The following is a 22,958-nucleotide window of genomic DNA, read 5'->3' as shown; positions in this document are numbered from 1 at the left end:
AATTTACTTTTTGGGTTACAAGTTAATAAAAAGGAACTAATTTGACTACTACAAGGAATACATTTCCATTTTCCAGTTTGGCTAAACTTTAATTAGGAACTAACTTGTCAGTAATTTGATGATGTTAATCAGGATATGCATACAATCCAGGAGGTAGAATAAGAAATACTTTTGCTATAAATTTCAAACTCCTCTATCTCCTTTTAGTTACACATCATGCATAAGAAAAAAAAATCACCAAATTAGGATAATACGTCCCAACTGTAAAGCAAATTAATTCAGCTGGATAGCTCTGTGAGAAAAAGAAAATGTTGGGGAGACTATTCAGAGTACAGGTAGAGAAAGCTTCTGGGGGTACTCGTTAGTCATAATTAGGCACACAGTAGAATTAGTCAGGATCCCAGCACAGGAAACACATAGCATGCTCAAGGTATGTAATTAAGGAAAGTAGTGAAGGACTATTTACAAAGTGTGGGCAAGGGTTTTAAGGAAGCCAAGAGGGGCTAAAAAAAACCTTAGGCTTCAGGGTTCTTCATTCACATGGCCTCTTCCAAGTCCCTCTCCTTACAATCTATAATCCAGAATTTTGTGTTCTTTGTCTTAAAGAAAACTCTCAAAATTACATGTGCCTCATGCCCCACAAAACTTTATTCTACCTCAAGCAATAGCTAATGAAGCCTTCCCAGCTGGCACCTGGTGAGATCCTTTCCCATCTTAGGCCTGAAGGAGCAAGAGGGGAAAGCGGCTTGGGAATGTGGGGAGAGAGAACAGCAGTGGAGGTGGGCTGCCTGGCAGAAGCCCTGGTCACACCCAGCGACACCCAGCCCAGAGCCCAACTAAGAGATGGAGAGATTAGCGGGGAAATCAGGGCCTCCCACTGGCTGAACCTAACCAAATCCTAAGGGCAAGAAAGTCTGTTTCTACCTTTCTATCGTAACTGGGAGCCTGGGGCACAGACAAGACTGAGGGAGGGTGAGCCTACAGAAAGATCCAGCACACTCTACCTATAGTTACCTGGATTCTAAAGACAGAATTCCATCACAAGAGAGGGCTCATTGGCCGTTTATGCTATCACATCCATTGCTGTACTGCATGGCCTAGGAGAAAGCATGTAGGCCATACCTTCATAAAAGTGACACATTAATCATTCTAGTAAAGTCTTATTTTTCTAATGATACATTATAATTTCTAATGGGAAAAAATATTGAGCTACCTTTTAGAAAGCCTGATTTGTGTCTTAGAAAAAATAATTTGATTCTACAGGCCACGGGTTGCCTCTTTAAGGTGAGGAGAAAATTCTGGCACAACGTAGATGCTCAATAATTATCAGTGGAATGAATTGAGTAAATGATCCTACAATTCAGACATTCCATGATCTTATCTTTTTTCTTCCTTTCTGATTGATTAAGTGTCAATGGCTTGAAACAATTAGGTTTCACTTTGTCTCTGTCAAAATATAAATGACTTAAAGACAATATCAACCCGAAACTGGGAGTCTGCTTTTTAAGAGAAGAAGAAGAATGGGGAGAATGAGAGTTTAACTTTTATAGTTGATGGCTTTTGTATTCAGTGATGCCTCTTTTTCAGGACACAGGTTAATCTGGAATTTAAAATGTCTGTCACTATTCTTTCACCCAATAGTGTACCTTTGATTGTACCCAACAGGATGCTATTGTTGTTTGACCTGAAATGACAGCATTAGAAAAAACAAAAACAAAAAAGCAACCATTGAGGTGTAAGTAGAGAGGCATGTGTTACATGATGTTGAAATGACAGAGGAAAGATTTTTTAAGAAAAATAGCATCAGAGATAGGGTGGGCACTGGAAGTGGTGACAAATATTAGAAGCAGCATGGGGCAAGCAAACATTCCACCCTGGGAGACTGGGAGGAGTGACATCAGAAAAGAAGGTTCTGAAGCCCTAACATCAAGGATTATTGGTTGCATCATATGAAATTGGACCATAGATCAAAAATAGGTTGGACCATAGATAAAAATGGTCAAATGTCGCAATTTCATATACCTTTTCATAAGAGACCTGCTTACTACTGGACAGTGTTATAGTCTGTGGCTCATTTTGTATAAGCCTTAGTCTTCACTCCTTGTAATAGCCCTGGAAGAAATCACTATTGTAGCACAAATGTAATAACAGAGGTGCATAGTTGTCTCCAGAACCATAAAGAAGTAGCTAAATTATAATCTAGTATACTCTTAGAGAACTGAATCGTATATAAGAGAAAAATATTTTGAAAGTTAAAATGAAAAGCTTCTGTGCTTAATAGATCAGAGTTCATTATGTGAACATTTCTTTATTTTTTTGCAGTGTGTGTGTGCATGTGTGTATTTAGAATATGCCACATATATTATCCCAATTAATATCAAAAAGGAAAACACAAATGGAAAGGTGGGGAGGATAGTTAACTTATTTTTAATGCCTATTCTTAATCAATGTCTATGGTATCAGGGATTCATATGTGGATCCTCCCTTAAACTTAACTTCATCTGCGTGGTGTTTTTGATACTGAGATGATATTTTGCCATACACTTATCATGGGAAAATACAATTTTAACTTTAATTCTAAAAGTCTTCAGAATGAATATCCTGGAAGTTATAAAAAAAAATGATGTCTCATAAAAGTCTTTCTTTAAGATGGACTGGAGTGCAGTGGTGCAATCTCGGCTCACTGCAACCTCTACCTCCTGGGTTCAAGTGATCCTCCCGCATAGGACGACAGGCATGCACCACCTCACCTGGCTAACTTTTTTTTTTTCTTTTTGAGACAGAGTCTCACTCTGCCAGGCTGGAGTGCAGTGGCACCATCTCAGCTCACCACAACCTCCGCCTCCCAGGTTCAAGCAATTCTCCTGCCTCAGCCTCCCAAGTAGCTGGGACTACAGGCACGTGCCACCATGCCCGGCTAATTTTTTGTATTTTTAGTAGAGGCGCAGTTTCATCATGTTAGCCAGGATGGTCTCGATCTCCTGACCTCGGGATCTGCCTACCTCAGCTTCCCAAAGTGCTGGGATTACAGGCGTGAGCCACCGCACCTGGCCCAATTTTTGTATTTCTTAGTAGAGACAAGTTTCACCATGTTGGCCAGTCTTGTCTTGAATTCCTGACCTTAAGTGATCTGCCGGCCTCAGCCCCCCAAAATTCTGGGATTACAGGCATGAACCACCATGCCTGGCCTTGGTTTTCTGTGTGTGTTTCTCCTTTTTCTCCTCCTTCCCTACTCCCCATCTTCGTTCTTTAGTTAGCTGTCACGAGTCTAAAGTCTTTCTTGCTTCTATTGAACAGAATTTTTTAACCCTTATTTTAACTTTTAAAGTTGAAGTGTAAAGTAGCTCAAATTCCTATATTTTTAAGCCACACAACTCATGTTTTTTTTTTTTTAACAAAAAAACTACTCAGAAAAAAAAAGTTGCTCTCTAGCGCAAACACACATATGCGTATGTTGTGAACAAGTAACATGGCCAATCCTATCATTTACAGTAATATCCAGTTGACTCATTCCTCATGTGGCTGAATTGAAGAGCTAAGGTATCTTTCAGAAATCAAAGTGAGAGCTCTTGGGGAATCAAAGTGTTTTTTAAAATAGTTATTTTTGCACATTGATGACCACATTTTAGAAGGATGCCCAGGTGAGTACGTGTAACAAGATTTTGTTCCGCTTTCCTGAGTCAGATTTGGGCTGAGAGGCAGCAGTAAACCTGTGTACCAGTATCTCCATCAACACGTGGAATCCTCATTCCGGCAGAATAAAGCTGCCAAGTCTTGACCACACTAAGTTTTAGGCAGATAAGATTTTCATTCTGATTTGTTTGGAACGATGTTTCTAGCTGTCTCCAAGAGCATTGACAACTCCCTTTTTGAAAGGGAGGAGGGATGTTACTAATTCTTTAGTCGCAGCAAATACTTTATGTCCACCTCTAGCTGTGAGTCCCCCTGCTAGCTGTTGGGAAGGCAACAGGACATTTTTCCTGTTCTCAAGCAGCTTACATTCACTGGGGAATGGAAAGGTGGGAAACATAGGAAAACTTCTTTATTTTTGTAAGAAACATCACTTTACTTAAAATGTTATTAGATTTCTTTTCTTTTCTTTTTTTTTTTTTTGAGATGGAATTTCGCTCTTGTCACCCAGGCTGGAGTGAAATGGTGTGATCTCAGTTCACTGCAACCTCTGCCTCTCACGTTCAAGCAATTCTCCTGCCTCAGCCTCCCGAGTAGCTGGGATTACAGGCACCCGCCACCAGGCCCGGCTAATTTTTGTATTTTTAGTAGAGACGGGGTTTCAACACATTGGCCAGGCTGGTCTCGAACTCCTGACCTCAGGTGATCCGCCCGCTTCGACCTCCCAAAGTGCTGGGATTACAGGTGTGAATCACTGCGCCCAGCCTAGATTTCTTAAAGATGTAAATAGATTATAAACATAAAACAAATGTCAGTGACCCATAACTGTATTAAAATTTTAAAACTTAGTTTTTTCCCCATAGTTACTGTAAAAAGGAAAAACCTTTAGATAGTTCAATTTAGCAGAATTTATTTAAGCAAGGAAAAAAAGAAAAATTCATGATTCGGCCAGCTTCAGAACAAGAACGGTTTCAAAAAACTCTAACATTTACATTATCTCCTTAACCAATGGGTAGCAAATGTTACTAAGTAACATTTACTAAGTGGTACCTGCTGATAGCAGGCGCTGTCACACCAGGAAGGTTGAGAATCAACCAACAGCACTGCAGCTAGTGCTGCCTGGGCCTCTACACGCTGCTGGAATACGATCTCGTGGATGGTTACATGTGCCCCTAATGAGCTGCATTTCATATTAGCCAACAAGAACACTCTAAAGCAGGTCCTAGCACACAACCCATGTGCTGCCTCTACAATAGCCCTGTTGTGGACTGCTCCATCCCAGTTGGACATGGATGATGCGAGGGTGCTAAGTGCAGGTTCTGCACTGTGAGGTGTGCAGGCTGCCTTAAGTAAGGTGGGCAGAAAATACACAGTAAAAAGGTACATACAAAGGAGGGCCCGGGATTGCATGTGCTCTCAGAACACCCAGACTGGGAACCCTCAGGAGCCTGCCCAGGCCTGTGGGAAAGCCAGAGGCAGAGGAATCTGAGGAAGCATGAAGAAGCGTGATGGTCGCTTGTGGCCTCTTTGCAAAACGCTCCCCTTCCTAGCAAATTATCATCAAGCCTGGAAAGGTAGTGGGTCTGTGGCTTCCTATCCTAGGTTTAAGACCCCAGACCCAAAGGCTCAAACCTAAGAAGGTGCCTCTCTGACAACTCCTGGGCCAGTTAGTTTTTTTGTTCTCCCTTAGCCTTAGTTTCCCCATGAACAATGGAAAGAAACAATCCCTGGTTGAAAAGAAATATGTATTGTATTTAGGAAGCGGTGTTTCTCAAAGATGTGACTGAGGACTTCACTCAGGAGGCATGAGGCATTCTGAGCCCTGCTCAGATGGTCCTGTTTGGAGATATGATTCTGGATATCCACAGGGACCTGGTCCTGTGGAGAAGACTGCATTCCCCTATAAATGAGTCTATCATTTGAAATGACATGAGATCCCTCATTAAGAACTGCATAATGTGGCTGGGCACAGTGGCTCACATCTATAATCCCAGTACTTTGGAAGGCTGAGGCAGGAGGATCACTTGAGCCCAAGAGTTTGAGACCAGCCTTGATAACATGGTGAAACTCTCTACAAAAAAGTTAAAAATTAGCTGGGCATGGTGGCACATACTTATAGTCTCAGCTACTTGAGAGGCTGAGGTGGGAGGATCACTTGAGCCCAGGAGGTTGAGGCCTCAGTGAGCTGTGATCGTGCTGCTGCACTCCAACCTGGTCAATACATCAAGACCCTGTGAAATGTGCACCCAAGACAGATGGATTGTACCACACAGTGCATTTCTATTCTTTATTTCCCAGGGGAAAAACTCTGTTTTTAAAGAGATTTTATGTTAACTTCATTTACTAATACCCATCTTAAATGTACAGTTTGATGAGTTTTGAAAGATATGTACTCATGTATAACCATCACTACAATCAAGATATAGAACTTTAACCCTCAACATTCCTTTGTGCCTCTTCCCTGTTGCACCACCACCACTTGCCACCCACTGTCCCCATGCTCAGGCAACCACCGACCTACTTTCTATCATTATACATTAGATTTGCACTGTCTAGAATGTCATATAAACGTAACCACACAGTATGTAACGTTTGGAGTCTGACTGCTTCTCAAAAGCATTTGGCATCCATATCTTTACACGTTTCGGAACTCTGTTTCTTTTTTATTGCTGAATAATACTCTGCTGTATAGATGTACCACAATCGGTTTATCTGTTCACAAGCTGTGTACAGCGACTTTGAGCTGTTTCCAGTTTTTAGCTATTATGAATGAATGAAGCCACTATGAACATTCATGTATTTTTAGGAAATTCAGCAGTCTGGCTGGTGATAAACAGGCTGCCCCTCTGAGGGGAGGAGGAGTCAGGTAGTTGAGCCAAGTTGAAGAGCAAGCAACCAGTTTTGTAAAAAGCGTCTAATAGCAAAAAAAAAAAAAAAAATTGTTTTAATGCCTATACTGAGCATGAAAAGGACTGCTGATCAAGCGTCTTTACTGCATGGGAAAAGCAGATTGCAACATCATTGGCAGGACAGAGTAATGCATATACTTAGTTGTTTTATTTTGACAGGGAATGGAATTAAGCCAAGACTCAAACCTATTTTCCCTGGCTACTTCTTCAAGATACGTTTGAAGGCCTGTCCAGACAGCAGAGACAAACAGCTCTATGTCAGAATCAGAAAGACTTTACCTGCGGTGGGACCTTGGACAGGGAGAAGTAACCTTGGCAAATGGGCATTAAAAAAAGACTACCTACCTAGCTGTTGGGAAGATAAAATGAAAGCGTGTGAATCACAAGGGCCTGACCCATAGGATACCTCAGTAAACATGTATTATGATTTAAAAATCTTGCCATACCTTTGACTTGTAAAATAATCCAAATGTTTCCTTAGGAATTTACAATATTTTAATTTTTTCCCTTAAATCATACTTCAAATTCTTCCCATATTATTTATATAACCATTGAAGAATCGATTAACCAAACTCTGGTTAGACTTTAGAATAGTTTATGACCTCAGGTACAAGAGCTCCGAGCGGCTGCATCATTGGTTCATGGCAGCAGCGGCAGCTGTCTAGTCCCAAAGCGCCCACCAGGTGCTTCTAAGACCAGGAGAATCTTAGAACCTTGAGAGCAAATCTGGTTCATGAGCACTTCCTTGGGAGCTGACTCTGGGGGTGTGTGACCCGCAGTCTGTTCCTCTGGGCCGACTGTGGTTCTCAGGTGGCTGCAGAACCTCTGTGGCCTCTGAAAGGGACCCCTGTGGCGGAATGAAAGGAGCATGGGGTGGGCAGGAGGCGACTTGGATTTGAATTCTGACTTTACAGCTCTGACGCCTCTACCCCCCGCCCGTCCCCCCCCCCACCTCAATTTTGTGTCTTTATGGGCTGGCTGAGTTTCCTTTCCTCATCTATGTGGTAACAGCATGACCTCACTGGGCTGTAGCGGGGTTACACTATGTTACAGTACCAGGACTGTCTCAACAAATGCTTGTTGACCTGTTAATTTCATGCGTTATCTTTGCTATTTCCCATCGCCAAAGTCCATTTGCTGCATGTAACTCAAACACAATGGAGCTACTTCAAAGGGTGATTGGCAAACCTCCCGTAGTTGGTACTATCCCGAATGTTCCTCTTCCAGGAAAGGTGGGGCTCTTTCCTGAGTCGCCAGGACTCAAGCTGGCACCCGGGTTTTGAATGTAAGAGTTCATTCTTAAGAAATACAGGAGCCGCACGTTTGGCCTGGTTTCAGAGGAGTCCTTACGCAAATACGCTTCCCTCTCCTAGGAGCCAGGCTGGGCTCGCTGCCCCTGCTCCCTCCCTTTCCCAGGCTCGCCTCCTCCTCTTCCTGCCCACCTCTGTGCCCCGCACCTACCCAGTCCCCATTCTGGCGAACCCGACCCTGGTGTGCCATCACGCCCATTGGCGGGTTTGCTTTTATTTGTTTGTTCTGCGCTCCCTCTGGCGCGGGCACCAGATGCTAGCCGTTTTGCTCCAGGCAATATACGAAGCCCTGGTTTTCCCCCTTACTGGGAGCGCTGCGGATCATTCCCAGGCGGCCTGGCACCCTCTCATGGGCGAGCCAGCCCCTGGGGCTCCAGGCGTGCGCCCCCGGAACCACACGAGTGGTAAGGAACGGGTCCCGGGGCTAAGTAGGCAGAGTCCCGCGCATCTTTCAGCCACGCCTCTTCGGCTCGAGGGGGCGGTGAGCAAAGGCGGTCACCCCGGTGACCTCGCCTGCTACCCCCACGCACTCGTCCGCGTTCACATGGTAGGAACTCCCACAGGCAAAAGCCTTTCCGGTGCGCTCAGCAGCCGCGGGATCACTCGGGTGTTTGAACGCTCGCGCCCTCCTCCCATTGGAGCTCGAGCTAAGGCGGGGCCCAGGTGCTCGCTTCCTCCGAGCTTGCTTAAGGTTTTCTTGTTGCAAGTACTGTATGTTGAACCCGGGTGGCTTCTTACTGTTCTCGAGGAGAAGGCTGCTAGAACTGGTTTTTTTTCTTCGTCCTTCCCGCCTACAAAAAGAAAGGGCGGTGTTTCGGGGAAAGTCCGCCTTAGGATACTTTAATGTGTTTACTGCTGCCCCATGGTCACCCGCACGGCTGTTTATAAATTGCATCTTTATTGAGGAAGAAGGTAAAAAAGCTAGAGAGGGCAAGGAACTATTTATTTTGTAAATGTGATTATTTGGACCGTTCAAATTTTCCTTCAAAAACAAGAATTCAAAGAAAATGCTATTCTAACTAGTGCCAGAAACTTAAGGCGTTCAAGAAAAATTCAAAAGTAAAACCAGAGTTTATTTTGTTGGAATGAATGTAACATAAACATAACTTTATCATTTTCAATTAAAAACTCTGGTCTGTTATCATTTTGGCTGGTAGTTCTGTAATGTACGTCTAAGGGGAAAAACACCAGATTCTCATATGTTCCCTCCTCATCCCTTTTATTTTTCAGTCCAGAGCACAACCTCCAGAAGAGAACAGAAGGAAGCCAGTTTTGGGGAAACTTGGCACTCTATTCACTACAGGAAGGAGAAGGAACAGTAGAAACGGGCTAGAGAGTCCCACCAGATCAAATGCCAAACCACTGTCTCCCAAAGATGTGGTAGCCTCTTCTAATCTCCCAGAGAGAGAGAGTGAGAAGAGCAGATCTCAGAGCAGCCAGCTGAAGCAAGCGGACACGAGCGAGGAGGGCTCCCCCCGGGAGGCAGAGGGCGAGCTCCCCGAGAGCGGTGGCCCCGCAGCCCCCCATGACGCCGAGCTGTCACCTCGCTGGAACAGCAGTGAAGCGGCTGTGGCTGTGCAGCAGTGCCATGAAACTGATTCACCCCAATTAGAACCTCTGGAGGCAGAGGGAGAGCCTTTCCCAGATGCCACCACCGCTGCCAAGCAGCTGCATTCCTCGCAGGGAAATTCCTCCAGGCAAGAGAACGCAGAGACGCCCGCCCGCAGTACGGGGGAGGACGCTTCACCAGGTGCTGGCCACGAACAGGAGGCTTTCCTGGGTGCGAAGGGTGCGCCGGGGTCGCCCACCCGGGAGCGGCCCAGGGGAGAACTAGGCGAGGCCCCTGACGGAGCCCCAGGTGTGTGTGCGGAAGAAGGCTCCCTGGGGCCCCGCGACGACGCCCGCATCCAGCCCCCCAAGGGTGCGTCTGCTCTGCCAGGTGAGCCTCCGGCCGAAGGTGCAGCGCACACGGCCAGCTCCGCGCAGGCAGACTGCACAGCCCAGCCCGGGGGTCGCGCCCACCCTACTAAGGTGCTAACTTTGGACATCTACTTGAGTAAGACTGAGGGGGCGCAAGTGGACGAGCCGGTCGTGATTACTCCCAGGGCGGAAGATTGCGGTGACTGGGACGACATGGAGAAGAAGTCGGGCGGCCGCAGGTCCGGGAGGCGGAGGAGGTCGCAGAAATCCACCGACTCGCCCGGCGCGGATGCCGAGCTCCCTGAGAGCGCGGCCAGGGACGACGCGGTGTTCGACGACGAAGTGGCGCCAAATGCGGCCAGCGACTGCTCCTCGGCGGAAAAGAAAGTGAAATCTCCGCGGGCAGCCCTCGACGGGGGCGTTGCCTCCGCTGCGAGCCCAGAGTCCAAGCCCGGCCCCGGCCCCAAAGGGCAGCTCCGAGGCGAGTCGGACCGGAGCAAACAGCCACCCCCGGCCTCGTCCCCCACCAAGAGGAAGGGCAGGAGCCGTGCCCTTGAGGCCGTGCCCGCCCCGCCCGCCAGCGGCCCGCGGGCTCCAGCCAAGGAGTCTCCACCAAAGAGGGTGCCAGATCCCAGCCCGGTCACCAAGGGCGCTGCGGCCGAGAGCGGGGAGGAGGCGACCCGGGCCGTCCCCCGCGAGCTCCCGGTCAAGAGCAGCTCGCTGCTGCCGGAGATCAAGCCTGAGCACAAGAGGGGCCCACTCCCCAACCACTTCGACGGCCGGGCAGAAGGAGGTCGAAGCAAAGAGCTGGGCAGAGCGGCCGGAGTGCCTGGAGCTTCCGACGCAGACGGCTTGAAGCCCAGGAACCAATTCGGCGTGGGCAGGTCGACGGTGACCACTAAAGTGACCCTGTAAGTAGCCGCGCAAGTCCCGGCTGAGTTGCTGTCCGCACACGTGCTGGGGGTCGGCTCTGAGAGGCTCGGGGTCTTTGCATTGTGGAAGAAATGTCTGGTCACTGAGCTTTCTCCTCCATGCTGAACTTAAGATAGTGAAGGGCCAGTTTACACAGTCAAGGTTTCAGATGACACCCGTGGCAGCCTCCTCAGTTAGTTCCCTTTTTAACACAAGATTTAAGTTTAACAAATGTAAAAATAGGATTTTCCTTGAAGCTCAAAGTTTATGTAGATGAGAGATAAGACCTCACGACCTGACATGAGCTGATTCTATTCTTTATTCAAAATGTACAAGGGTGTTCCAACGTGGGATGTTCTTAAAATACATGTGCTGTGAATTTCAAAATATGGAGCAAACAGTAACATGTTAAGTACGACCCAGTAGCTTTGACATGTGTGAGTTTTAAGAGAATTCACAGAACCTTTTATGGAACTCAGTGCATTTATTGGCAAAAAGTTTTAAACATACACACACACACACACACACACAAGAAAAGTTCCTAATACAAGTATCTTGGTTGCTTCTTCCCCTTTATAATGTTAGGGAGTCTGGTGATACTTTTGGACCCAGGTTGAAAAGTAGTTTTCAGTTGTTGAAATAAAGATCAATAATCATACAAAAGATTATTTGCTACATGAAAGCAGCTGTGACAGGTGTGAGTTTAAGATGATTCCAAAACATTTTATGGAACGTAGTGCATTATTGGCCTAAGCCTTTTTCAAAAAGTCCCTAATTCGTGTATCTTGGTTGCTTCTTCCTCTTTGTGCTGCATGAAAGCACAAAACAACTGTGACTACTTGCTGTTAAGTTTATTCATTTCACAAGTAATTTATTTAATACTTTCTGTGCAAGATATTGTGCTAGGCACTGTGGGGAAAAATCCCTACAACTGTGACTCAGGATATTGCCCTGAAATTTTTATAGCCCCATCTGGCACATAAGAAGCACACAAATCAAATAACAATACGAGATGGTATCTGATGAAATTGCCAAATGAATGTTACCATCTGTAAAGCCTGGGGAAGTGCTAGCAAGGAAGAAATCACTGCTGGTGCTTTGGAGGATCTGGGCCTTGTGCCTTGATCATAAATGCAATTCGTATAGGTGGACAGGATAGGCAAGGTACTCTGAAACTGGTAAGACCCTCCCTTCCCACACTTCTTCTCCCTTACCACTCCCACTTAGCACAGGTGAATAATGATTAAGTGCTTAAGTTTTTCCTCCATTCACATATTTGTTCAAAGAGTGGGTATTTTAACAACATTATCATTATAATTCTTGAACTTAATGGTTTCTTTCATTCTATTTGATTTCTTGGGTAAGTAAGCTTTAGAGGAACTCTGAGAGGGAAGTATGCTTAATGAATAACTTGACTACCTCACGAGCTGCCAACCAGGAGACCTTTAATATAGTCAGTGATTTATTCTGTAATGGTAGTTAGCAACAGAGAAATAAGCTGGGTGAATGATGCCTATTATTTATAGAAGACCAGTGTGATTGAATGCTAAAGCCTCCTAAATGTGAGCCTTAGAGAAACATTGCTGTGTACCTTATGAAGGATGGTTCACCTGTCTTCCAATCAGAAGACACCAGTAGAAAAACCAGAAATGTTACACTGTGAAAGAGCAGGCTAAACAAACAGGAAAGATGATCTTATAATGAAATTCTTCGTGTGCTGTTCTCTGTAATAGAACTAAACCAAATGTCTCTTTGCCAGTTCTGATTAATTTCTACCTAAAAATTTTCTTTACCAGACATTCAATGTATTTGTTTTGCATGGTGCCTTGCACATGGTCATTTGGCAAATTATTGACTTAAACGTTAATAATTATTTCTAGTCCTTTGACCCATTTCTTTGTGACTGATGGTTTTTTCAGACCCTTTAATTCTTCCTATGACCGTATCGCAAGATGTTAATCAGATTATTCTTTAAAACAATTTGAAACTGAAGAGTTAGAAAAACTATTTCATATTCCCTGAAAAATAATGCCACTGAAGTAACATGTTTCTTTATGCTGTTAGAAAAATTATTCCTTCAAGTTCTCTACCAAGTGCTGAATGTTGAAATTCTTAAAATGGTATATGTAGAATAAGGAGAACTTTCCTCTTATAATAGAACTATGGCTTTTTGGACTCCAAATTATTTTCCCCTCTCTCATAATGAAGGCATTACAACATGAATTATAGGAGCCTTCCTTTTAATCAGTCTGAACTAGGTTAATTGTAGTGACTCTTGGTAGCACAACTTAATAGCACAGAAAGTTTGGTTGTAAAATTTATTTTGATCTTGGTGTAAATCTTTAATGTGCAGATATGTGTTTCCTGTCCTTAAGGTAGCCTGCTAACCTGTAGTGTTTCCTATTTACATCATAAGATACACTTCAATATTTGAATTGAGTACCCTTCCTTGAACTGATTAGTGAGAATTTTTTAAAAGTATATTCTCTGGTATGTGACCATCCCTCATTAACTGATAGCAAATCAAAGTTTTCTATTTCTAATCATCTCACTGGTTTCATAATTTGATCTTTAAGGAAATGCTTATAAATTAATTTTCCTTTTAAATTTAAGGTATGGGCCTGCAATAAGGGAGCCTAAGTATCTTATGGAGATATTGGGGAAAGCAATGCCTAGGAGAAATTTATGAGCAGAGATCAAATTTATTTATTTATTTATTTATTTTTGAGACAGTGTCTCACCCTGTTCCCCAGGTTGGAGTGCAGTGGCATGATCATGGCTCACTGTAGCCTCGACCTCCCCGGGCTCAGGTGATTCTCCCACCTCAGCCTCCCTAGTAGCAGCGACTACAGGTGCACCACCATGTCTGGCTAATTTTTGTATTTTTTTAGAGACAGGATTTTGCCATGTTCCCCAGGCTGGTCTCAAATTCCGGGGTTCAAGCGATCCACCTGCCTCAGCCTCCCAAAATGCGAGGATTACAGGCATTAGACACTGATCCCAGCCTCAAATTTAGTATCAAATAAAATTTGAAAAAATTAAAATCTAAAATCTAAATTCTCAGTGCTGCTTTTGGAGAGAACTTGATGGTATCCAGCCCAGTTGTATTTTATCCAAAAGGATAAGGTGACTCACCAGCAGTCATACTGCCTGTCCCTTCTAGAAACTCCTTAGGCCCAAGCTTCTTTTTTTTTTTGAGACAGAGTCTCACTCTGTTGCCCAGGCTGGAGTGTAGTGGCACAATCTTGGCTCACTGCAACCTCCACCTCCTGGGTTTAAGCAATTCTCCAGCCTCAGCCTCCCGAGTAGCTGGGATTACAGGCATGTGCCACCACACCCGACAAATTTTTGTATTTTTAGTAGAGATGGGGTTTCACCATGTTGGCCAGGCCAGTCTCGGAACTCCTGATCTCAAGTGATCCACCCGCTTTGGCCTCCCAAAATGTAGGGATTACAAGCATGAGCCACTGCACCTAGCCAGGCCCAAGCTTCATGAAGGCCAAGTCCATGAAGGAGAGGCAGCATGGGATTTCAGTGTCTCCACTTGTATGTTCTCATTATCAAAGTGGCCTCTAAAGTCTATGTTATGTTATGGATCTCATGATAATTCACTGACTTTAAATGATAAAGATGGAAAGAACCAGAGGAGCTCATCCAGGCGGGTATAGTCCAAGCTTATCTGAGGAAGTAGAATAGTTTAGTGGTTAGGAGCATGGCATCTGAAACCAGAGCACCTGACTTCAAATTGTGGCCCTGTCACTTATTAGCTGCATAACCTCAGGCAAGTTCCTTCTTGACGCCTCAACCTCCTCAGCCAAAAATAGAATGTATAAAGTTGTATATGAATTAGGTGAGCCCGTTGAAGCATTTCTCAAGTTCTTGACAATCAGTGACTGCTAGTGGTTATGCTTTATCTCTCCCATTTTATAAACCACTAGACCAATGTGCAGTGGCACGACCATAGCTCACTGCAGCCTTGATCTTCTGGACTCAAGTTATCTCCCACCTCTGCCTTTGGAGTAGCTGGGACTACAAGCATGCACCACTTCACTCGGCTAATTTTTGTTCTGTTTTGTAGAGACTGGGTCTCAGTATGTTGCTCAGGCTGGTCTTGAACCCCTTGGCTCAAGCAATCCTCCCTCCTTCACCTCCCAAAGTGCTGGGAGATATAGATAGATAGATAGACAGATAGATAGATCTATATATGTAGATATATATAGATAGATATGTAGATATATAGATATCTATATAAATATATAGCTATATATCTATAGATATATAGAGATAATATATAAATATATAGATATATATCTATAAATATATCTATATCTATCTATCTATCTATCTATATGCTGTGGAACCCTTTCTTCTAAGAAAGTTTAAATAGGAGCAATAAATAAAACAGATACTGGGAGTGATTCTGGTTGAAAGGAGAGTGGACAGCCCCATCCCTGTCCCTACTTTCCCCAACTGTAGCCCTTGAAGAGAACCCCAGGGATTCCTTCAACTGTAAGTTGGGGGAAATAAAAACAACTCTGTTCTAAACCATCTCATTTTTTTAAAGATGAAGAAGGTACAGTCCAGAGAGGTAAAGTAACTTGACCAGGTTCACACAGATAATTAGCATAAAAGCCAGGACCAGAGCCAGAGAATGCCAAACAGAGCACATTTGTTTCTCTGAAAGAAAGCACTGTGTACATTCAAAGACTTATTATTTCCACTGGGGGTAACTATACCCAAGAAATGTGACAGAGAAAGGGGAGACTCTCTTGCCCAAGAAGTGATGACAAAACCAACAGCTGCATAATTGATAAGTAAATGATGGTACATCCATATGATGGACTTCCATGCAGCATTAAGACAGCTTTTCAAACAAATTTTTTGGTAATCTGAAAAATGTTAACTGTAAGGTTAAGTCATTTTATTTCTTGAAAAAGCAAGATATCAAATTATATGAACAGAATAATCTCAATTCTATTCAAAATATTATGCATATAAAAATATTAGAAATGTTTAAAAATGTTAACAGGGATATTCTCTGACTGGTAGGATTATCAGTGATTTTTAAATATTATTCGAAGTTGCTATAGTGAACACACTTATAATCAGAGAAAATCTTATGGGGGAAGGATGAGAGGAATAAAATATCCAAAGAGGTCAATAGTAGATGAATTTTTAAAATCTATCCTTTTGAGATAATACTTAAAAAGTTATGCTAAAATAAAAATATATAATTGATGTTGGAGTATGGGAATGCATTAAATATTTAAATTTCTTCTAATGTTCTTCAGGCCTTAAGATGTCTTCCAACTCTAGTGCCAAGCACTGTGCATATATGCTAGGTGCTCAATAAATTAGTTCATCCCTCATCCCTGGAGTTTTTTGGCTATATAATCTTCCTATCCCTCATATGCAAGCAAAACACCCATTAAAAATAGTTGATAGTGTACTTAGGACTATTTAAAAATAGTTTCATTGAAAAACAAATGTGGCAGAGAATGGTGGCTCATGCCTGTAATCCCAGCACTTGGGGAGGTCAAGGTGGGAGGGTTGCTTGAAGCCAGGAGTTTGAGACACCAGTCTGGGTGACATAGACCCCATTCTACAAAAAATAAAAATAAAGAAATTAGTTGGGTGTGTGGTATGTGCCTGTAGTCCCAGCTACCTGAGAGGCTGAAGCAGGAAGATTGCCTGAGCCCAGGAGTTTCAGGCTGCAGCAATCTATGATCACATGGCTGTACTCCAGCCTTCGCGACAGAGCAAGACTTTGTCTTAAAAACACATGTGCACACACACACACACACACACCACTCCAAATGTTATATATCAGGGAGATGTTGGCTTTTCATAGTTTTATAATTAGTTGGTTTGTGTGTTCACTTTTTAAAACTAGGTCAATAACTTTATCTTCCTGCTTTTTCCTCACAGCCCTGCCAAGCCCAAACATGTGGAACTAAATCTTAAAACCCCTAAGAATCCTGACAGTTTGGGAAATGAGCACAATCCATTTAGCCAGCCAGTTCACAAAGGCAACACTGCCACCAAAATCTCCTTATTTGAAAACAAACGGGCAAACAGTAGCCCAAGACACACTGACATTCGAGGCACAAGGAACACTCCTGCCTCTAGTAAAACGTTTGTTGGGAGGGCGAAGTTGAATTTAGCCAAAAAAGCCAAAGAAATGGAGCAACCTGAAAAGAAAGTAATGCCAAACAGTCCCCAGAATGGTGTGCTGGTGAAGGAAACTGCTGTAGAAACCAAAGTTACTCTCTCGGAAGAAGAGATTCTACCAGCAACCGGAGGAATGAATGGAGACCCTTCTGAGAATCAAGCTCTTGGTCCTCAACCTAACCAAGATGATAAAGCAGATGTGCAAATAGATGCTGGCTGCCCTTCAGAACCAGTGGCTTCTGCTCTGATTCCTGTCAAAGATCATAAGCTCTTAGAGAAGGACTCAGAGGCTGCAGACAGCAAAAGACTTGTACTTGAAAATGTAACCAATGCAGCACAAGACATCCCCATCACTGTGGATACCAAAGATTTACCTCCAACAGCCATGCCAAAGCCACAGCATACATTTTCTGACTCACAGGCCCCTACTGAGTCATCTCCTGAGCCTTCTCTTTCACTGTCTGCACCCACTCCTGGGGATGTTGCCAAAGACACATGTGTTCAATCGCCCATAAGCAGTTTTCCGTGCACTGATCTAAGAGTGTCAGAAAATCATAAAGGATGTGTTTTGCCTGTGTCTCATCAGAACAATGAGAAAATGCCACTTTCAGAACTTGGAGGAGAGACAAACCCTCCTTTGTCCACAGAGCACAGTCCAGAAGCTGTGGGAAGTGAGTGTCCATCCAGAGTCCTTGTCCAGGTCAGGTCCTTCGTGCTCCCTGTGGAGAGCACCCAGGATGTGAGCTCCCAGGTCATCCCAGAGAGCTCTGAAGTTAGAGAAGTGCAGTTGCCAACTTGTCACAGTAATGAACCTGAAGTGGTTTCCGTTGCAAGTTGTGCTCCCCTACAAGAGGAAGTACTGGGCAATAAGAGCATGTCACCCGAACACTCTCATTGCACAGCAGGGCTCACGGCAAAATCTGGCCCACAAGTCGTGCCACCAGCATCAGAGAAAATTTTGCCTATTCAGGCTCAAAGTCAGGGCAACAGAACACCCCTGATGACTGAATCTAGTCCCACCAACTCTCCCAGCAGCGGAAATCACTTAGACACTCCTCAAAGGCCAGATGAGACTGTTAGACACGGCCGGAATAGCTCTGCCGGTCTTTTGAACATTTCTGCTGGTAGTGATGACAGTGTATTTGATTCTTCTTCTGATATGGAAAAATTCACTGAAATTATAAAACAGATGGATAGTGCAGTTTGTATGCCCATGAAAAGAAAGAAGGCCAGGATGCCAAACTCTCCTGCTCCTCACTTTGCCATGCCTCCTATTCACGAAGACCATTTAGAAAAGGTGTTTGATCCCAATGTGTTTACCTTTGGTTTGGGGAAGAAGAAGGAAAGTCAGCCAGAAATGTCCCCGGCTTTACATTTGATGCAGAGCCTTGACACAAAATCCCAACTGAGACCCAAACGTGCATCTGCTGAACAGAGTGTCCTCTTCAAGTCCCTGCACACCAACACTAATGGGAACAGTGAGCCTCTGGTAATGCCGGAAATCAATGACAAAGAGAACAGGGACATCACAAGTGGTGGCATTAAGAGATCGAGACTAGAAAAAAGTGCACTTTTCTCAAGCTTGTTATCTTCCTTACCACAAGACAAAATCTTTTCTCCTTCTGTGACATCAGTCAACACTATGACCACGGCTTTCAGTACTTCTCAGAACGGTTCCCTATCTCAGTCTTCAGTGTCACAGCCCACGACTGAGGGTGCCCCGCCCTGTGGTTTGAACAAAGAACAGTCAAATCTACCCGACAACTCCTTAAAGGTCTTCAATTTCAACTCGTCAAGTACATCACACTCCAGTTTGAAAAGTCCAAGCCACATGGAAAAATACCCACAAAAAGAGAAAACCAAAGAAGATAAAGAAGATCTGGATTCGCGAAGCAACCTACACTTGTTGGAAACTAAATTTTCTGAATTTTCAAAACTGAAGAACGATGATATGGAAAAAGCTAATCATACTGAAAATGTTCTTAAATCAAACTTGCCAAACTGCGGAAACAGTGACACCGACTTCATGGGTCTTTTCAAATCAAGCCGGTATGACCCAAGCATTTCTTTTTCTGGAATGTCATTATCAGACACAATGGTAAGTAGCAATGTATTATTATTTATTTGGGGTATTTATAAAGCAAGGAAAGAGAGCGATGATGAGCAACTCCTGTTATTCTTTTAGAAATGGTTAAGCTCATGTGCTATAGTTTTTATTCACTCATCACACATTTGAAAACCTGCAATGTACAAGAGACTGTTAGAGGGCAAGGAAAAAATGTACTCAGAACCTTCACTGAAGGCCTCTGTAGTCTTGCAGGGAGATAAAGCTACAAATGTTTTAAGGCACATAATCTTTTTTTTTTTTTTTTTGAGACAGTCTTGCTCTGTTGCCCAGGCTGGAGTGCAGTGATGCGATCTCAGCTCACTGCAACCTCTGCCTCCTGGGTTCAAGTGATTCTTCTGCCTCAGCTTCCCTAGTAGCAGGCAATACAGGTGTGTGCCACCACGCCTGGCTAATTTTAGTCTTTACTAAAAATACAAATACGGGGTTTTACCATATTGGCCGAGCTGGTCTTGAACTCCTGACCTCATGATCCATCTGCCTCGGCCTCCCAAAGTGTTGGGATTACCTGGTGTGAGCCATCTTGACTGGCTGGCACGTGATCTTTTAAGGCACACGTGAATTTATATGTTGTATTATGAAAGATACAGGTAAACTTTTAGAGTTCAGAGACAGATAAGATGCTTTTTCTTACCTATTCTATGTAAAAATGCTCAGTGCTATACTTAGAATTCTGAAGATTTGTGAAGCAGCTTCCTCTATTTGGGAAGTCCCCAGCCAGGGAAACTTTTTCTTAATCCTTATCTCTGTGAGATTCACTCTTTGTTCCCATAGGTAGCAATAGGTGTTTTTCCTATGCAATTGAGAAAGTATTTTCTCTTTATTGGGAATTAGTTTTCATTAGGGAAATATTTTTTTCCCCTGCAAAGCTGTGGGGAGTAAAGAATTTTGGTTTTCATTGGATCTTAAATATTAGAGAGAAGACAGCAAAACATGATTTTGGGGAATAATTTTGATTTCTGCATCTTGTTTTATCTCTCTTCAGAAGATGTTTACTTTACTCAGTTTTTGATGTGAATTTGTGCCTTTTTGTTACCAAGCTTATTTAAGTTAAGGGAGGACTATGAGAAACGAAGGTGGGATATGAGTTTAGTGATCAGCTCTGCCAGGCTAGAAGGCTGAGTGGGGCTTGTATTCTGGTGGTCCGTCCTGTGAACCCGGCTGTCTGGCAAGTGTGGACCGCAATCCTGCCCAGTTTACCCAGGCAGAAAATACCTTGCACTTTTCCTGGTCTGTACAGGGTACTGCAGCATAGTTCAATGTATTATATTGGCTTTTGCTACAGTCCTGTCAGAGAATGTGATGTTGCAAGCTCTTTCAAAATATATGGTTGGGTTTCCAGCAGAGGTACAGATCCCTTTTTCATGTGATTTCATAAACTTTCGTAAAGTTTGGGTTTCAGATGTTTGGTGTTAGGACCCTTTACATTTAAAAATGATTGAGAACCCCAATGAGCTTTTGTTTGTATGAGTTCTGCCTATCAGAATTAATTATATTAGAAATGATTGCTGAGAAAATTGTAAAACACCAGAACATACAAGTGCACACTGCAGCAGTGCTCAGAGCAACGATGCCATCACACATCATGGAGCCTTGTACTCCACTGGACATTTGAGAAAGAGATGAAAAAGGCAGATGACCTCTTCTTATTATGAAAATAGTTTTGATCTCATGGACTACCTGAAAGGATCTTGGAGACCCCTCAGTGGCCTCTGAACCACACTTTGAGAACCACTCCTATAAACAAATAAGACTGAATCAGCCTATGGTACCCAGAAATCATAAAATTCTTAACTGTTTCTCTCAAGCACAAAATTTCCACTGGTCCACTTCCCATTCATTACTGCTTTGTTCTTTTTAATTGTTCTTAGATCACTTTCCTTATTTAACTACAGTCTGACAAAGCTGATAACAGAATATACAGTTTCCTTATAAAAATCAAGTCAAATGACATAAAAAGGAAAAATAAAATCTTTATACTTGTTCTAGGCCTTTTTATGATTAAAAAATAATGGCCTTTCTTTAGGTCCTGGGCTTTTATTGATTGGATAACTATTCAATCATGAAGGTTTTACTTGAATTTTGTTTTAAATTTTAGGCTTTTTCTTCAGTTTATCTACTTCTAATGTATATGTATGCATAAATAGGTATATACCATTTGGCTTCTGATAATGGTCTAGGGGGGCCCTTATGGACTTTTTTTTTTTTTTTTAAGAGACAGAATCTTGCTCTGTCACCCAAGCTAGAGTGCAGTGGCATGTCCTTGGCTCCCTGCAACCTCTCCGCCTTCCAGGTTCAAGCGATTTTCATGTCTCAGCCTCCCAAGTAGCTGAGATTATAAGTGAGCACCACCACGTCCGGCTAATTTTTGTATTTTTAGTAGAGACAGAGTTCTGCCATGTTGGCCATGCTGGTCTTGAACTCCTGACCTCAGGTGATCTGCCCACCTCGGCCTCCCAAAGTGCTGGGATTATAGGCATGAGCCACTGCACCCCAGCCTTTTGTGGTCTTCTGGGCATGTCATACTCTGGTGTGATGCAAGAGCAGTCAGAGCAAAGGCAGTTCCTAAAATAGGCATCCTGGTCAGCATTGAAAGTAGTTCATGTTTTGTAATATTTTTACATGTATAATTCCTATTTTATTATCTTATGCATTTCTGGTTTTACTGGTCTTGTCAGATGGTCTTGAAAATGATTAGTTTTGGAGCCATATTAAAATGCATTTTGTCTGTCAAAAAAGCAGGATAAGGCCGGGCTTGGTGGCTCAAACCTATAATCCCAGCACTTTGGAAGGCTGAGGCAAGTGGATCACGAGGTCACGAGATCGAGACCATCCTAGCTAACATGGTGAAACCCCATCTCTACTAAAAGAAAAATACAAAAATTAGCTGGGCTGGTGGCATGCACCTGTAGTCCCAGCTACTCAGGAGGCTGAGGCAGGAGAAACACTTGAACCCAGACGGAGGTTGCAGTGAGCCGAGATGACGCCATTGCACTCCAGCCTGGTGACAGAGTGAGACTCCATCTCAAAAGAAAAAAAAGGGGGATTAAATATACTATGTGCAATGTACATTATGAAATATACCATATATACCGTCAACACTTCTGTTTAGACTAGTGGTTGTTATATGATTATAGATTTACTATGAGAAAACAATATTTGTATGGATTCAGATAGGGTATGTATATGAACACAAAATTGATTCAGCTCTTTCTAGGTAAGTGATTAATATAATTTCTCTTTATTTGATATGATACTGATATTATTTGAATTAGAATTTCTTAGCTGAGTTCTTATTCTGTGAACTGACAAGAAACATACGTGCCCTGAATTTTCTAGCATTGGTGGAAATAGCCTAGACATTTAAATTAGGAGAAATTGCAATGGCAAATTCAGGTAGAGGTAAAAAAAAAACCCTTGATTTAAAAGTATAAACTCAAAGAGTTTTAATACAACTTTAGCATCGATTAGAGTGGACGTTTCAAAATCAATACAGTGTGGGATAAGTGTGACCTACCTAGAGGATCATGGGTGGAAAAAGAGGATTGTTATGTGAAGTTGTAATTATTTGTTGTGTTTTTGTTCATCTGATTACAGACACTTAGAGGAAGTGTCCAAAATAAACTCAATCCCCGACCTGGAAAGGTAAGATTATTTTCTGTTTCTAGCCTTGATTCTATTTTGGTCTGATGGAGCATAACAAATTGTGCTACCACTTTCGTTTTCATGCAGATAGTGATATATAGTGAACCCGATGTCTCCGAGAAGTGCATTGAAGTTTTCAGTGACATTCAGGATTGCAGTTCTTGGAGCCTCTCTCCAGTGATACTCATAAAAGTTGTTAGAGGATGGTAAGAATGGCACTTTAAGTTCCTGATGTCGAATGTTTGTGTTTTACATGCTTAATTACCTTTTTAGTCCTCACTACTAGTTTAAAATTATGGCTTTAGCAATGGAAAGCACAGGAAATACTACTCGTGG

At 43.1% G+C, this 22,958-nt stretch overlaps 1 protein-coding gene across 1 annotated transcript in view; it reads left to right on the top strand.

Annotated features, from left to right (window-relative positions):
• The window catches only part of AIM1 (absent in melanoma 1), a 210,018-nt gene that overhangs the window by 142,937 nt on the left and 44,123 nt on the right, over positions 1 to 22,958 (top strand). The window contains exons 3-6 of the mRNA XM_011952859.1: positions 9,080 to 10,680; positions 16,610 to 18,950; positions 22,575 to 22,622; positions 22,710 to 22,828. Coding sequence (XP_011808249.1) covers positions 9,080 to 10,680; positions 16,610 to 18,950; positions 22,575 to 22,622; positions 22,710 to 22,828 — 4,109 coding nt within the window. The remainder of the gene's footprint in view (positions 1 to 9,079; positions 10,681 to 16,609; positions 18,951 to 22,574; positions 22,623 to 22,709; positions 22,829 to 22,958) is intronic.

This window comes from Colobus angolensis, unplaced genomic scaffold, assembly GCF_000951035.1.
Source record: "Colobus angolensis palliatus isolate OR3802 unplaced genomic scaffold, Cang.pa_1.0 Scaffold35, whole genome shotgun sequence".
In the NCBI taxonomy this organism is placed as follows: domain Eukaryota; kingdom Metazoa; phylum Chordata; class Mammalia; order Primates; family Cercopithecidae; genus Colobus; species Colobus angolensis.
Note: the sequence above shows the minus strand (reverse complement) of the source record. Positions and strands in the feature narration are given on the sequence as shown.